This window comes from Scomber japonicus, chromosome 3 (genome assembly GCF_027409825.1).
Source record: "Scomber japonicus isolate fScoJap1 chromosome 3, fScoJap1.pri, whole genome shotgun sequence".
Lineage (NCBI taxonomy): Eukaryota > Metazoa > Chordata > Actinopteri > Scombriformes > Scombridae > Scomber > Scomber japonicus.
The window spans coordinates 31,433,758-31,452,422 of NC_070580.1; the positions used below are offsets into that span (position 1 = coordinate 31,433,758).

An 18,665-nucleotide genomic window follows, 5' to 3' on the forward strand; every position below is an offset into this window, starting at 1 on the left:
GACGGACCGCAGGCGTGTTTGTCTGAGCAGAATATTTTCAAACAATGCTTCTTGTTGAAACAGGAAACTGCAATGAGACATAAAGTAATATTACAAAGGGAGATCATTGGAAAATATAAGCTAATAATGAGATACTGTATCAGTTATTAGCACAAACACGCTGCTCGTCAGGAAATGGTAAACGTACCTGTAGGTTGATGATCGATTCTGACATTTTTCCTGGTGAGAACAGGATTGAGAGAAAATCTGAAAAATTAGATAATTGATATCCCATTGGCTTACATTACAAATTTAAAGAATTAATAAAAATATGAGGATTATTTTGCTCTTTTTCTAAATTGAATTACTTTTGTGTTTTCAGACTGTTGGTCAAACATATGCACCATGAGGTCTATCTAAACACCACCTCAGCCATTCATTTTCATTTGGTAGGAAAATAGTGGAGTTAGAGCCATCAGCCGAGTGGCTTAGTACAGGCGCTAACGGGACCACCAGTGTATCTGGTAAATGACCCCACTAATAATGCCTGGATTGTTATCAAACTTCTACAGTAGTACAAATAGGGTCTTTACTCATAAATCAATACATTGGAAAGTTTGTAAGTACATCAGGAGTTTATTAAAATAAACACTTACCTGATGGCTTTTACTCTGCTGCTAATGCTAAAGTTGTAAACATCGTAGAAATATCGCGCGATCACTGAAATACCGCGTGGTCTCACGAGATTCCACACAGCACATCTAGAGATCTGTGCGTGATTGCGCGATATTTCGACCGTAATTTACGAGATACACTTGTGGTCCTGTTAGCGCCTGTACTAAGCCACTCGGCTGATGGCTCTAACTCCACTTTTTGAGGTGGTGTTTAGATAGACCTCATGGTGCATATGACACTAGGTCGAAATTACACCGAACCATCGCTTTAAGGCATCATTTTGTGCGTTGATAGCTGTTATTGATTCGTTATCAACTAAAGTATTATTGAAATCAATCCAAACATGTAGATTAAATAAAAGTTAATTCTTAACCTTGTAAATAAAATAGCAACAGAATCTTAAATCCACTTATAAGCTTCACCCAGAGCTTTATAACACATCTTAAGGTCTTCATTAATATTTTACACAAGAACTCTGACTTCATTTTTATTTGACATATTTGACAATTAGATTTTGACAATTTACTCTTTCAACAGAATAAATGTTCCTTAGCTGATTATAACTCTGATGAGCCAAGAGAGTCAGACTACCAATAAATTAAATTAATACATCAAATATCTAATTATCCTGATGTGTAATGGAAAAATACAACATGTTATACTTAAATCCACATGTTAAACTTATTTCGATACTATTCTACTTGTACTTTGGTGATGTTTTATAATCTTATGTGCGGTGAAAACAGAAGCCGGCTGCACCTGTTTGTGCAGAGAGATAATTGAAGAGGAGTTATACCGTTTCTTATCAGCTGAGGGTTTTATAATGAACTCTTCACCTAACAAAGCTCTCTGTGTCTGCTGCTGGTATCGTACCAACTGTAGAAACCGCCATCACACCCGTATTAAATAACTGCAGTTTGACTCTTGGCGGAGGGTCAACTGGTTGCATGTCATAACCTTCATATTCATAGTGTGACTGCAAATGTCAGTTAAAGTTTGTTCTCTGAAATCTTAATTAAGGATTAATCCCACATTTATCTGTAACTGATGAGGTATTTATAAACTGTTTGTGCTGCAGGGTTGTTGGCGAGATATAAAAGAAGAGATTGAAAAAAATTATGAAAATTGCCATTTTAATGGAGGTAATTTTGGTTTTAATTGGACAACCACCCGGAAGTGTAACAGTCAAACACCAACGATAAACACAACACATACTGCTACTGATTGCTATGAAAATATAACTATACATTTATCATTTAATAAATAAATGAAATGACTGAAGCAAGCCTATATAATGGATTATATGACAGGAAAACTACAGATGAAGATGGACTCTAGTTATGGTGTACCTGAATGTCTAAATGCTAGAATATAAACAATTGTATCTGGAAAAAGGAATAAAAAGCTCACTATCAACCTCTGACTGTTAAATAATGTTCTATGTTTTATGTTACTGACATTAATATTTAAATAAGGTTTAAAAAATGTGTTTTTAAGCAAAACATGCTAAGATATTTGTGCACTATTTTATGCTGCAATCTTATACTTAATGCTCTATTCTAGCATTTTATTTCTCTCTTTCTATTTTTCTGCACTTTGTATTTATTATTAGTGTGTGTGTGTGTGTGTGTGTGTGTGTGGGGGGGGGTTAATTGTATGTTTTAATGTTTCCATGTGTTTACTATTATTGGGTTTTATTTTTATTTCTCAAATTACATGTTTTTCTGTTTTATGTAAAGCATATTGAGTTCCCATTGTGTATGAAATGTGCTATATAAATAAAACTGCCTTGCCTTGCCTTATTATTTATTGATTGATCTTCCTCTTCCTCTATCCATCTGTTTTTTAAGGGGAATCAAAGCATCTAAGAAGTCAGATTATAGAGGATTTTCATAGATTATTTTCAGGTCCAATAATTTGTCCAAATCACAGAGATATCAGAGGAATGAATGTTTGCTTTCTCATTTACAACTGTGTCTGTTTCAGTGTCTTTTTTCGTGTTAAGATAAGGTAAGAAGTACTATTAATTAATCATTTGGAGGCGAAATTAAATTGAATGTCACCTTCTCACAAAAACAGCCAACATACAGACTCAGGCAGTACAAGATAAGAAATCAGTTGACACATAACCTTTACATACTGACTCAATTTTACACGTGAGAGCAATAAAAGCACCCTAAACACTTATTTGTTACTTTTAGCCCTAATGTGACCCAGAATATACAAAACTGGAAATCTAATAACATTTTTCTGCAGCCAGTGCACATATTTATTTAAAAAACAACAACAAACAAAACGATACTATTATATAATATGATTGCAAACGTCCGTTAACGTTTGTTCTCTGAAATCTTAATTAAGGATTAGTCAAATATTTATCTGTACCTGATGGGGTATAATACAAAGTGTTTGTGCTGCAGGGTTGTTGGCGAGATATAAAAGAGGATATTAAAAAAATAACGAAAATTGGCATCTTAATGGAGCTTCTATTGTTAAAAAATATGGCTTGTTATCACAGATTATCATGATGGGAAACATGCTAAGATATTTGCATACTATGTTTTGATTGATCTTGCTTTATTGCATCTGTTTTTACTTGTATGAGAGCATCAAAAAGTCAGATCACACAGGATTTGGAGCTTGTATTAAAAAAATCGCTCCATGCTCCATATTGATAGATTTATTTGCTGTGAAACAATGATGTATGTTTTTATGACATGTCTAACAGTGAAGCCAAAGACAAATTTCAACACTATGGACAATAGAGGAAAAGCTGTACCCACAAAAGTAACTGAGTAGTATGTGCAATGAATTATTAATGACCCTTCTCAATCACCGCAGAGTGAATTCAAACTGTTACCATCAGGGAGAGAGATGGTATAGATTACAGCTATCAGAAATCCTTTGTCCTGAGTGCTGCTAAGATCATAAATAAAACTTTAAACTTTATGGATGTGTATGATGAGATGATGCATTGTTGTATGCATGTTTTTAAGTCTCACAGTGAAACCGAAGGTACATTTCCACACTATGCACTATAAAATGTTCGTATCCATAGAGTAAAAACTGGTGATGAAGATGGAAATAAGTTAGATGATGAAGTATACAACTTGAGATCATCATTATTAAATGGGAACGATCCCTCGTTATTTGTGTTGTGATCAAAGGCCAACAGCTGATTAATGATCTTACTACTTTCTTTCTTTTGTCAGTCTAATCATAATCAATCAATCAATCAATCAAATCACAACAAAAGTAATCTCAAGGCACTTTACACGTAGAGCAGGTCTAAACAGAACTCTTTAATTTTATTTACAGAGACCCAACGTTCCCACATGAGCGAGGACTTGGCGACAATGGCGAGACAAAACTCCCTTTTAACAGGAAGTAACCTCAGGCAGAACCAGGAAGAGAAAAACAGAATCAGGAAGTATTTGAAAGAATACAAAACTGCCTGAAACTCACTCATTGATATTACTGCTCAGTTTGTATGTTAATGATCAAAGCTGCTTAATAAATGAGAGACACTGTCATGTGTTTTATGTAATACAGTAACAGTATTAAACCATTGAACTGACTGTCTCTATAAACTCACCATATTTATATGTAGATTCATTTCAGGTCCAATCATTTGTCCAAATCTCAGAGATCTAAATCTAAAAGCACCCTAAACACTTTTTTTTAACCTTTTAGCCCTCATGTGACCCTGAGAATACATAATACTAGGATTATTATATAATATGATTATAAGTATCTGTTAATGTTAGTCCTCTGAAAGGTTAATTAAGGACTAGTCACATATCTATCTGTGACTCATGAGGTAACAAGTATTTGTGCTGCAGGGTTATTGGCGAGATATAAAAGAGGAGATTAAAAAAAAAAGAAAGATAATTGCCTTCCTAATTGAGCCTGTAATGTTTTGAATTGGAGAACCACCCTAAAATGAAAAAGGCAAACACCAACGATAGATGCAACACATGGATGCAATGGATTATATAGAGTAGCAGCATGACTACAGATGAAGATGGACTCCAGTTATGTACTTGACTTAAAATATGGACAAATCTATTTAAAAAAGGAACAAATATCCTGCTGTCAACCTCTGACTCTTTAATACTTTTCTATGTTCTGCGACACTGACATTAATATCTAACCTTCCTGTCGTCCTCCCGGGTCAAATTGACCCCGTCTGTTTTGAGTGTTCCTTCTTTCCTCCCTTCCTCCCTTCCTTTCTTCCTTCCTTCTTTCCTCCCTTCCTCTTTTCCTTTTTCCCTCCCTCCATCCTACCTTCCTTCTTCCTCCGTCCGTCCTTCCTTCCTTCCTTTCCTTTCCTCCCTCCCTTCTATCCTCCCTCCTTCTTTCCTTTCCTTCCTCCCTCCCCTCTTTCGTTTCCTCCCTCTCTTCCATCCTCCCTCCTTCTTTCCTTCCCTCCTTCCTTCCTTCCTTCCTTCCTCCTTACCTCTTTTCCTTTCTCCCCCCCTCCTTACCTCTTTTCCTTTCTCCCCCCCTCCTTCCTTCTTTCCTTTCCTCCTTTTCTTCCTTCCTTCCTTCCTCTCTTCCTTCCGTCCTCTCTCCCTTCCTTCTTCCCCCGAGGACAACAGGAGGGTTAATTAAGGTTTTTTTTTTAAATGACTTGTTTTCACAGATTATTAAGAAAAATCTGATTTTGCAAAGATATTTGTGTACTATTTTTTGATTGAGCATCTAAAACAGGGGTGTCAAACATATGGCCCAAGGGCTAGAACCGGCCCGCCAAGGGGTCCAATCCGGCCAACTGGATAACTTTGCAACATATGAAAATTGCAGAAAAGTAATGCCCATTTTTCTGCTGCTTTAGAGGTTGTTTTTTTCTCACCCTGACCAGAAAGAAATTCTTAAGTAAACAGATGGTTTATTATATATATTATTTATAGGATATTATGCAATGGTTTTACTGGTCTGGCCAACTTGAGATCAAATTGAGCTGTATGTGCCCCTTAAATTAAAATGATTTTGACACCCCAGCTCTAAAAAGTCGAACTATAGAGGATTTTCAACATGTATAAAGACATTTCTCTGTATTGCTCAATTTACTTGCTGTGAAACAACACATAAAAAACAAGAGCCACAACTGTCAGACTATCTAAATGCAAAGTTGTGTAATAAATAATTAACTAAATAAATAAGAATATGAACAGTATGTGAAGGATATAATTAACTCCAACGCTACTGCCACACACAAGGCAAACATGATCCCAAACCAGAGAAACACATGTGGGTATTTTCCTGTGAGTGTGCAATTTGTCATTACACTAGAGGGTTTCATATCTGATCTCTGTAGATTTGCTGCTGGGCAACAAAGAACAGACAAAGTCTCTCTGTCACACACACGCATACACATTTTAAAGCTCTTTTTTTTTCTTTTTTAATTGTCTTGTGTTGTTTTCAGAACATAAAGATGAGCCGAGCACAAACAAACTTTGTCTGGTCTTTGTTGCCTGACTTAATCCTGTTTCTACAATCACACGACACCCTCAGGCACACAGTGGCAAACACACACACACACACACACACACACACACACACACACACACACACACACACACACCTTTTTACACATGAAGCAGAGAAACAAGGCGGGATATTAGCTCTCTCTGTCTCTCTTTCTGTCCAGCCTCTGCTATTGGTTGGCTTGAACCAATCACACGGTCTGTGGTCACCCTCTAAAGAACGTGTTGCCCATGTAAGTGAGACCAGATCCAAGAGCTTCTGGCGTGAAGTTGACAAAGCTTTCCCTCTCGTAGGAATACTTCAGTGAATTCAGTATATAATTAATCTTATATACTGAATTTTACCTGTAAATGAACTAGAGTTCCTTTCAGCAGCAGCAGCAGCAGCAGCAGGATCGACTCTTCCTACAGGTGAGAAGCAACTCCTCTTTTCTTTTTTCTTTTTTTTTTTTTTTTACTGTTTTCCTCGTGCAGGGTTGAATTCCTGAGAAGGCTCACATATTTGTCTGTAGACCATGAAACAACCTCCTTCTGTCAAGGGTCAAAAAACCAGAGTTGAGACAAATCTAGTGCAGATGTGTAGTTTTAAATGCTTCTTTAAAATTCAAGTAAAACAAGAGTACAATTTGACTTCTATAAACTTAAACAAGCATTAAAAGTAAAATTCACCTGTGAAAAGTTCTCATTGTGAAGAATTATCTCTGCACGTTTTCATTTATTGATGCATCAGAGTGGAACTGATCATGCTTCAATTATAACAGCTGGAGATAATGAAACATGAAAAATGACAGTGATCAAATTAAACATCAATCAAATTTGATCTGTATAAGCAACTTTTATGCAGGTTAGTGCAAAGTGCTTCACATATAACTGTCTATCTTTGGATAATGATACAACAATTTGAGACTCAAGCACACAAGAGTGTTTTAAAGACATGAAACTTAAAATGCATTTATATTTTTATACAATTGTGAGGTCTTAAAGTATTGTTTTAAATTTTGATTTTAGGATGCTAAACCTTTCGGCTAATTCTGGGATATTTAGAGCAAGAAATAAACTAATAAAGTAAAAGTCAAAAGTGTGAATCAAATTACACCGTAACAGTCTAATTGTTGTTGAGATATTTCAATACAGTATTTAAAAAATCTACTTCATGATGGCACAAAAGGAAAAGTGATCGGACCACCTTAAACCGTAAACCTGCAGTATGGAGAGCAGCTGCAGAACATACTGAAGGATGACAGAGAACAAAGGGATAAAGTTACTGTGAAACCTGAGGCTGCATATTTCCGCTAAGCTCCTGGAAGAATATGTCGTTTTACACACTTTACTCATTTGTTCAAACATTTTTTACATTTACACAGTTTCAGTGTTGATGATGCCGTAAGTTAACACACAGAGCTGTTGGAGGGGTAAAAAAATGGAAAGACAAATCTGCTAATCTGAGATCCTTTTATTAAAATGTTAAAGTTTGTCCTGTTTGGGTTGGTGCTGGTATACTTCTTCAGCTATTTGACCAACCAGCCTGTCAGATAGTCAGATAGTTAGGGAAACCTCTTTCTGAAAGCATTAGATATTTTTGACTTATAACACCAGTTTGACTTCTTGACTGTGTGTCAGGAGTCCACAGAAGGAGGAGGACGGCTTGGTTGGATGGGTCGACAAAGAGTCTTCTTTGACATAATAATAATATTAATGATAATACTTAGGGTAGGGTAGATAGGGACAGTGCATATTGATGAACATCGATATTAAAACATCTCTGTAAATATGCCGGATTATAGCAAAACTGCTAATTTGCATCCGTAGTCCCTAGTGAGTAAAATAAATATAAAAAAGAATACAAGTAAAAGAGACAGCAAATAAATAGATAAGATACAAATAAAACACATACAGGACAATACAATACACAATCAAAAGGATGTCCAGATCCAGACAGGATACAGCAATGTAATAAAGAGTTCAGTCAGTGTTAAATCCAGTTAGTGGTTGCATTTTTGATTCGATTTGAGCCAATGTTTAAGTTTTCCTTTAAAAGAAGAGTATAAGAGACCGCTGTTTGCTTCTTTTTTACTATATTGGTTTATTTTAATCCTGACAATGAAGATTTAACAAAGTATTTAATTTGATGTAAACCACAATCTCACATTAAGCCTTGCCAGTTTGTATTTATTTTTAACATGGACCCCAGGAAGAGTAGCTGTTGCCTGGGTAACAGCTAATGGGGATCCAAATAAACTAAACTAAACCAGTGTGTTTGTGTGTGTGTGTGAGTGAGTGTAAAGACGAGCAAACGTTACCCGTAGTGGTGTCAGATCAGAAAATCATCAGTTTCATTTCTTTTGTAAGAGTGAATGTTCAGAGGCTCAAATAAAAAAAGTTGTCCAGCTGATATTAGAAAAAAGGTTATATGAGTTATTTTGGACGTAAATGACAAATAACATAGTTTGGAGGTTTTGTTGGCAAGAGGAAAAATCAAACTTCATCATAAAACATCCAACAATTAATGAAGTATTTGTGTGTTTGTTGAACTTGGACCAATTTAAGACCACAATCACCCTCCAGCATCACTGCGTCTTACAGTATATGAATTAAAAACTGACATCCAGCAGTGTCACAGGATGGGATTGGTCTTCAGATTAAAACAGATTAAATGGTTTCAGTTGGACTTCATGAAGAAAATAAAAGGTCAGAAACACAAAACATATGTCACAAAACAATTCACAACATTTCATCAGTTTCAATTGCCCCCACTGCCTTAATGCATTCCTGGTTATAGACAGGAAGTTGGCAGTATAAACACGACTACCACTCGAGGAAACACCCAACTAAATTCTTCATGTTGACACTGATTCAGCAAGTCCTTGTTTACAGCCTGAGAGACATATACAAGATGTTATACAGCATGTGTGTGTGTTTAAACTATATTATTACCTACAGCTTTTATAGTTCCTGTCTGGCTGGTATGCAAAAAATGTAAGAGGTGCTTTTTTGGATGTCCGGAACTAAAACTATAGGAGCTTATACACATGCATATTAAAAAAAAGCAGGTCTATAACATTCATGAGCTGCTAAAAGCTTCCTGTTTTTCTGTAGAAAGGGAGTGGTGAAGCCAAAACACCCAAGCACCAAAACACACAGCCTATAATGAGAGAGAGAGAGAGAGAGAGAGAGAGAGAGAGAGAGAGAGAGAGGTTTGAATGAGGGTCACCAGCAGGTAGAAAAGAAACAGTGACACAGTGTGAGACTCGTACAGGCTGTAAAACTTGTCGGGGCAACGCTGACATTGGATCTCAGTGTTTATAACATCGTCAGTCAATCATGAGTTCTGAGGAATCGTAGGCGTGTTGGCACCTTGACTGCAGCTGTTAGCGATAGTCAAGTCAAATCAAGTCGATCTTATTTAACATATTTTTTGCACCAAATTACAATAGAAAAAAGATCTCATAGATAAGAGATCGTAATCTTTTAATGTATTTTGATCACTTAGCAAACTAGTTGGATGAGTCCCAAAACAAATATGCAAATCGACGTCTTCAGGGGGGATTTAGTTGTTCCTTTGAGTGACCTGTCAAACCTTAACTGATCGTCAGTGAGAGACACCCGGGTGGGTCCGTGTTTACCCCCCGCTGCTGCTGACAGACAGACGGTGGCGTGATGTGGATTTTGAATAGAGGTGCGACCCTCTCGCTTGACAGCAAAGATTAGGAGTGAATGACATTCCCATGGTGAAATACTCAACTGCAGAAAAACAGTAATTTGGTTGGTATGTGAGGAAAGAAGAAAGGGTCGTACTGTTACATCAAATATAGCTATCACTTATTTAAAGGTTTGAAATGTGTGTTTTTTAAAGGATAGGTATGAACCACAGTTACAGCTTATTAGAGTTAATTATATAGTGAGGCTGCTGCACAGACGGCTACTATTACATAATGCTGTATCATTAAATGTGAACATTAGGGCCACTGTTAAATAATTGAAGGGAAAACAATAAAGGAATATAATAAGAAAGAAAGAAAGAAAGAAAGAAAGAAAGAAAGAAAGAATAAAGTTATAATGTTTTGAAAAAAGTCAGTATCAAAAAAAGGCAATAAAATCTATTCTTAAATGTTAATATTTCAAGATCCAAAAAGCTGCAATTCTTGAAAATAAAGCTGTAAATTGCATAAAGTTCTTTATTATAAACCCCTGTCAGGTATATATATATATATATATATATATATATGTTTGATATTTTCCTGGAGACCTTTCCCTTTAGGGACTGGTAACATTGAGGGGGAAAAAAGAATATAATAAGAAAGAAAGAAAGAAAGAAAGAAAGAAAGAAAGAAAGAAAGAAAGAAAGAAAAAAGTTATAATGTTTAGAAAAAGTCAGTAACAACAAAAGTCAATAAAATCTACTCTTAAATGTTAATATTTCCAGATTAGAGTCGTTATTTTACCCAAAAGCTGCAATACTTGAAAATAAAGCTGTAAATTGCATGACGTTCTTTATTTTAAAACCCTCTCAGGTATATATACTGTATATATATATATGTGTATATATGTTTGATATTTTCCTGGAGACCTTTCCCTTTAGGTGGGTAAATAGACATAGGGTCTGTCAGGTGGACACTTAAACTGACAACACAGCAGGATAATAACCTGCGTCCTGTTTGCAGACGGGCTGGCGGGGGGAAAGGTGGGGTCTCAAAGACACTCTGTTTAAACTTGTTACAACAAGTCTTCAACATTTTGCTCCGCCAGTTTGGTTCAAACATTGAGGCTGTGAGTTAGAAAAGGTCCGAAAGTATATAATTCATCTGGTGAATTATATATAATTATAGAATATATGAATAATTATACACATTACACCAAGTATTGATATTTTAGTGAATAATGACCATGGTCATGACTTTAAGTATAGCTTCACAATAAAATGTAAAAAAAATGCATATATCATATAAATAATGATACTCATGGCACAAAGCGTCGACATTTTAGCAAATAAGCTCTTTAATTTCCTCAATTATCTTTTTCAGTTATGTTATTAAACTTTTTTCATTTTTATTCATATGTTTCTATGGTTCATAGTAAAATATTCATATTTAATTATTCATATTTTGTTCAGTTAAACTCTCATTTTCATCATCCTGTGTCATCACCGTCTAATAATCATTTTGCTATTTAAATAATTACAGGGATAAAGTACCAATAAAGATAGAAATTACTACAAAATGATTTTAAATCAAATTCTTCACATTTTGGGAGCATATTTTAATTTAACAAGCACGGCCATTATATGTTTTATTCTATGTCATTTGTTGTAATTTCTGTTTTCGTGCTGGAGAAACGAAGGTGAATCACACACCTGCTGCATGGAGTCAGACTCAGTGAAACATGCTGCCAATAATATGTTTTATAGCGAGTACTTACAACATAACAAATAAAGTGCTATTGTTACAGTATGTCATATTACTTCTTCCAGAGGCCTGAGGCGAGCGGGTGTTGTAAAGTCATCAGGTTTTGATAAGATATAATATCCGTTGGCTGCCTTCACACATCACACAGTTACACATGTATTCCTGAGCATGTTCAAACAGAGCTGTGCTTTATAATAACTGCTTCCTCTCCCTCTTCTCTCTCTTTCTCTCCCTCTTTTTCTTTTTCCGTCTGCAGCCATCATGAAAGTCGCATCTTTTAACATCCAGAAGTTTGGAAAAAACAAAGTGTCAGACCCGGATGTCCTCAATATCCTGGTTAAGGTAATACTGGAAAACACACATACGTCATAGGTGCTGAATCCAAAACTGCTCAGTACCTGTTTCACACTTAAAACGTTGGAGCACATGATTGTGTTTCATGTTATTTGGAATTCCAATAATTCCAATAAGTAATAATAAATAAATTATAATATATTTTAAATCTATTATTATTATTATTATTATTATTATTATTATTATTATTATTATAATTAAATCTAATTTAATAGCTGAAGAAATTACTCATTTAAATTATTAATAAGAAACCAACCATACTCATTTACCTTTATAATGAAATAAAATGAATAATAATATTTAGGCTAACAAGCAAAAAAAAATTGTTTTATTACATTTTAGAAAATACTGATTATGAAAATCTTGTCTTGGTCAAATGATGATTAATTAGTTTTGAGAAAAATTGTTGATTGAAGTGGTCAAATATATTGATTAACAAAATAATAAATAAATACATAATAAGATGTATTAATGTACTGAGACATTCAGTACGTCACATATTCGATGTGTGACAATTAATCCCACATGATCTGTTTTTAATTCTTTATAAGCCATGTTTGATCCTCCATATAAAGACTTTACATGGTTTACTAATTACTCTCTCTCTCTCTCTCTCTCTCTCTCTCTCTCTCTCTCTCTCTCTCTCCCAGATTATCTCCCGATATGACATCATCGTGATCCTGGAGGTCGTGGACATCAGTGGAGAGTCAGTAAAAACCTTGATGGAGGCTCTCAACAAGTGAGCACAGGCTTTATTTCTCCCTTTATTTATTTTATTGTTATAATCATTATTATTACTCTCATCAGTCTCACAATTACTTTTGCATTTTGTTGTCAATTTTTTTTAACCTTTATTTAACCAGGAATATAAAATGCGAAACAAAATTTAAAGTGTGAAATACAAATCATAACAAAGGCAGCTATAAAAAACTAGATTAATCATCCACAGTTATGTTAGCAGCTCTGTGAGGCCGTATAGCTGCTTTGGAGGAAACGTTAAAGTCAGCATACTAACATGCTCACACTGTGTTTCCTTAGGCTGAGGCTGATTTAGCAGGTATTTGGTTATTGAACAAACTGATTGTACTACATGAAAAGTTAAAGGATCGCCAAAATTATTACAAGAAATCCTGATAGGAGCATGAAAGTCAGGACAGTCATTTCATAGCAGCTCATCAAACAGTTGTTGAAACATTTTACTCGAAACCACACATTTGGATTAAAGGTAGCACTAGAGGGAAAGTCAAAGTTTAATGGCTTATTTTTAATTCTTTATAAATCATGTTTGATCCTCCATATAGGACTTTACATGGTTTACTAATGACACCACTATCCCTGCAGCCGCTGTTGTTTAAACTAGCAGTAAACAACAGCTATTTTAGGGGAAATTAAAGTAACATTTACCACATTTGCCTTTTTTTACATATTCAGATCTAATGTGGAGCATCACTACACTCTGAAGATCAGCAGTCGTCTGGGAAGAACGCGCTACAAGGAGCAGTTCATGTTCCTGTACAGGTGAGTTTCATCTATCTATCCGTCTATCTATCTATCTATCTATCTATCTATCTATCCATCATCTATCTATCTATCTATCTATCTATCTATCTATCTATCTATCTATCTATCTATCCATCATCTATCTATCTATCTATCTCACTTCAGAGATGCTTGAAGCTATACAATGCAAATTACAAGTGTGTGTGTGTGTGTGTGTGTGTGTGTGTGTGCAGGGATGACATGGTGGATCTGGTTGGCTCCTATCAGTTTGATGACAAGGCGACTGAGGGCGAAGACGTTTTCGCCAGGGATCCCTACATCCTGAGATTCAGATGCCTCAACACAGGTAGAAACGTCTGTCATGTGGAAATCATATTTGTCTTGTTGTTGATTCTTCAGATTACAGTTAAGGCTTGGTTGAGGATTACGTTCAGGCTTGACTATAATCAGAGGAGCAGTAACATTTATAGGAGGAAACGATGATGTAAAGATGTGTGTGTGTGTGTGTCTGTGTGTGTGTGTGTGTGTGTCTTCACCGCAGTGCTGAAGGATCTGGTGTTGATCCCAGTTCACACCAAACCAGAGGACTCGGAGACCGAGCTGGACGAGCTCTATGACGTTTTCCAGCACGTCAAGAAGAAGTGGAGAACTGATGTAAGAACATTTCATCAGCAGCACTGAAAATATATAAAACATGATTTAACACACTGATTCCCATCCAAAAAAGGAAGGAAAGGAGGGAAGGAAGGAGGAAGGAAAGGAGGGAAGAAGGAGGGAAGGAAGGAGGAAGGAAAGGAGGGAGGAAGGAGGAGGGAAGGAAGAAGGAAGGAAGGAGGAAAGGATGGAGGAAGGAAAGGAGGGAGGGAGGAAGAAGGAAGGAAAGGAGGGAGGAAGGAGGAGGGAAGGAAGAAGGAAGGAAGGAAGGAAGGAGGGAAGAAAGAAGGAATGAAAGGAGGGAGGAAGGAATGAAGGAAGGAAGAAAGGAAGGAAAGGAGGGAGGAAGGAAGGAAGAAGGAAGGAAAGGAGGAAGGAAGGAAAAGAAGGAAGGAGGGAGTAAGGTATAGGGGGAAGGAAAGACAGACGGAAGGAAGGAAGGTTAAGTTTAAAATAAAAATGTCTTAACTATCAGGAAATCTTAAAATATGAGAATAAAAGTCTCAGACTCAGACAAGAGGATCATAGCTCAACTAATCCAAAATAAATGTTCCTTTTTCTCTTTTAATTATTTATGATCTCTCACCTTTTTTGCTGCAGAACGTGATGATCCTGGGCGACTTCAACGCAGACGGCTCGTACGTCTCCAAGAAAGACATGAAGAACATTCGTATCCGCACCGACAAGAACTTCCACTGGCTGATCGGAGATGATGTCGACACCACTGCCAGCACCAAGAACAACCACACATACGACAGGTTGGTAACACAAACATTTCAGTCTAGAAAACATAAAACATAAAAAAGGATCTAAAGCTGTGATGATCGTCATCTATCACTCAGTCAGGTTTGTCTTTGTTTCTGTCTCTTCAGGATCGTGATCTACGGAGACGACATGCTCCATGCTGTCGTACCAAACTCTGCCAAACCCTTCAACTTCCACCAAGCGTACGGGATCAGTGAGGAGCAGGTTTGTTAAATTAAGGCCTGTTATGAATTATTGTGGTATTACGCTCCCATTACCTCCCACTCCCATTAACCCTTGTGTCGTCCTCCCGGTTCAAATTGACCCCATCTCTTTTGACTGTTCCTTCTTCCCTCTTTCTTTAATTTTTCCTTCCTTCTCTCCTAAATTCCTTCCTCTTTTCGTTCTTACTCCTTTCCTTCTTTCCTCCCTCCTCCTTTCTTTCCTTCCGTCTCTCCTTACTTCCTTCCTCTTTTCCTCCTTACTCATTTCCTTCCTTCTGTCCTTCCTTGACCTAAGGACAACAGGAGGGTTAAACTGAACAAGACTGATGCTGTCCTTTATTTAATCCCAGCAACATTACACACATATATAATAATCTCAATATTGCACATTTATATACACAGAGATTGTTTACTGTATATAGTATTTTATTTTATTTTATAATTTTCACCCTTACAATGCTGTTTTTTTCACTGTGCTGTGTCAATTTTACTTTCTCCCAAGATGGATCAATACATCTTATCTTTTCTTATCTTTATTATAAACTTTGCTTATTAATGGACACTAATGATTATTTTCTCGACTATTTGATTAGTTGTTTGGTCCTTAAAATGTCAGAAAATGTTGATAATTGTTTCCAAAACCCAAGTTGAGCAGTCCACAATCCAGAGATACAGAAAATATTCAGTATTTTTTGTAGCTGGACTCAAAACACTAATCGATTATCAGAATAGTTGTCATTTCCATTGAATTAATAGACACAATAAGCTAATATTAAACATTCTTTCTTTCTCCCTTTTCCAAATGTTCCTTTGTTTAACTGCGTACTTCTTTGACTTGGTTTAATTATAACTGCATTTGGTTCAATATCAATACAGATTCATGTAATTGCCAAATTCACACTATGATCACTTCAATAAATACTTAAATACTTATTTTCCAGGCGCTGAACGTGAGCGACCATTATCCCGTGGAGGTCGAGCTGAAGTCTATAATCCAGGAAGGTAAACAGAAAATTATACTTCTACTACTAACACAAATAGTAAATGCAGTGATCTTGTTAAATGAAATGTTATTTTTCTGATTTAGACACATTTAACAGCAAACTTTCAAAACCTGCATTATTTGATTTTTTTGGGCCTCTTATACCCCTTTTCCACCGAGCTGGAGCCAGTGCTGTTTCGGAGCTAGTGCTAGAGCCAGTGCTCAGTTGGTGCTAATCCAAGCACCTCTTACGAACCTGTTGCTTTTCCACCGGCAAGGAGCCACGCGATTACGTCACTGTATAACGTAGCGTAGCCAGCGCGCACCTTTGAAGCACTTCCATAATTCACCAGTGAGAGGCAGCAACATGGCGCAAGGCATCTAGCCTGCCGGAAACGAAGAAGAAGAAGAAGACGACGACGACGACGACAGCTCTGGCAAACAATGATACAAATAGTACTTTTAATCAACAAATCTTTAACTCTCTGTAAATGCCACGCTAGTCTGCTAATAAACGTTAACCCCGCTAGCCGGCTAATAAACATTAACCCTGCTAGTCTGCTAATAAACGTTAGCCCCGCTAGCCGGCTAATAAACGTTAACCCCGCTAGTCTGCTAATTGCTCTTGCTTTAGACCAGCAAAGAGTTGGTGCTTGCTCTGGCTCCCGTTCTGAGGCTCGGGGCTGGAGCTTTTGCGGTGGAAAAGCAAAGAACCGGTGCTTAGTCAGGCTCTGGCCCGAACCAGCACCAGCTCCAGGTCGGTGGAAAAGGGATATTAGGGGAAGTAATTAGACGTTTCTTTAAAAATGAGTCTGCCTAACCTTCTGCTGATGCAACTCATTGGTTTCAGATATAACAGATCTGCAGAAGTTCCCTCAGTCGTTGGGTTCAGGTGTGAAAGACCAGCAGCTGCTTCCTGCATCAGTGAGCGCAGAACTGGTGGAGCTGAAGAGAGGAAACCTGCTGCTGGAGAGAGAGAAGCTCAGCCTGGAGATCCACATGCTCCAGATGAAGGTGGCCAGGATGAAGCAGGGAGGTCAAAGTTAAACTCAGGGGAGAAATCAGATCCGTCCAAATATCAAAGACACAGAATCCGTCTGCAGCCTGCAAGACCACCAAGTTAAACCTCCATCATGTTACACCCGCTTCTTTCTTAAAGTTGTGTGATCCTTCATCACTGTCACATTCATATTTTATATATATTTAACCCTCCTGTTGTCCTCGAGTCAAGGAAGGAAGGAAGCATGGAAGGGAGGAAGGAAGGGAAGAAGGAAGGAAAAGAGGAAGGAAGGAAGGAAGGAAGAAGGAAGGAAGGAAGAAGGAAGGAAGGAAGGAAAAGAGGGAGGAAGGGAGGAAGGAAGGAAGGAAGGAAGAAGGAAGGAAAAGAGGGAGGAAGGAAAGCAAGAAAGGAGGGACGGAGGGAGGAAGGTAGGAGGGAGGAAAGAAGGAACAGTCAAAACAGACGGGGTCAATTTGACCCGGGAGGACGACAGGAAGGATATATATCAAATCAATATTTAATGATCAAAACTGACCTATGATTAAGATTTTTTGCAAATTATAGCTTATAAAAACATTAAATTGATACATTTTATAATACTTTTTCACTCAATATAAGTGCAGTGGAGGTAATTAATCATCAAATCATTAATTAATCTCTGAGTGGACGCAGCTGAATGGACGATTGATAAATAAAACTCTAGCATGGTTTTTATCTTTTTATAGAAATACCTTCAGACCAACAGTTAGTGTTTTTCTACCAGAGTCACTTTACTTCCTGTTGGTTGGTTCTTCTTCTTCTTCTTCTTCTTCTTAACTCCATCACATGAATGTAAACTTGAAAAAAATGAAAACCACAAACTGGGAAAACCCATCTAACACATAGAAAACACAGACTAGATTTAGAAGTAGGAGCGGTAACCATGACGATACAACACATTCCGACAGTTTCACGCTTCCCTACTGATCTGACAGCTGGCAGCAATAACCCTATAAATAAAGGTAGCAGATATTAACCTGACTATAAAGAATGTAAGCATCATTATATCTTTTTAAATAAATAAATAAATACATAGCACCTGTAAATGTTTCATGAAGGAAATGCATGAGTTAAGCTTCAAAGATGCTCAAACAGCTGTGTGTGAGTTTTGTTTTTTGGGGAGAAAATTAAATGTTAAGCCTTTAAAAACCCAGAACAGTAAAACACACGGATGTTATTCAGGTCTAATGCATCTTGTAAATACAAATGTTTGACAGTAGGCAGAAGTTATTGTTGGTCATAAATATTGGTTTTTGCTTTTCTAAATAAAGAACTCTCAATAAGAAGTGTTTTTTTATTCCCCTTGTCAATGTTGTGTTATACCTGATATGATGCTGTGTGACAACCTGCAGCGTTAATCATAATAATGTAACTTATTACATTTGATTACTTTTCTAATTTTCCAATCAATGTTTTCAGCTGTTAAGCATCAAAATCTAAGTCCAGGTGTGTTGTCATGGATACTGACATGATTTATAAGGGAGATCATTTCTTATAAAGCAACATTTATCTCTCATATGAAAATGTATTCATTAGTTCATGTAGATTTTGGAATATAAAATAAAGATATTTTATGATAAAAAGTCAAAAGTCTGGTATGAGCTTAATTGGTACTGTGACACT

General features: G+C 36.6%; 1 protein-coding gene across 1 annotated transcript; it reads left to right on the top strand.

Annotated features, from left to right (window-relative positions):
• The first annotated feature begins 11,806 nt into the window (after positions 1-11,806).
• On the top strand, positions 11,807-17,050 carry LOC128355354 (deoxyribonuclease-1-like). The gene is made up of 9 exons (XM_053315596.1): positions 11,807-11,887; positions 12,550-12,638; positions 13,331-13,417; positions 13,633-13,745; positions 13,941-14,053; positions 14,654-14,811; positions 14,926-15,022; positions 15,963-16,023; positions 16,896-17,050. Exons 1-9 carry the CDS (start codon positions 11,807-11,809, stop codon positions 17,048-17,050), a joined length of 954 nt encoding a protein of 317 aa, XP_053171571.1.
• Positions 17,051-18,665: the final 1,615 nt, after the last annotated feature.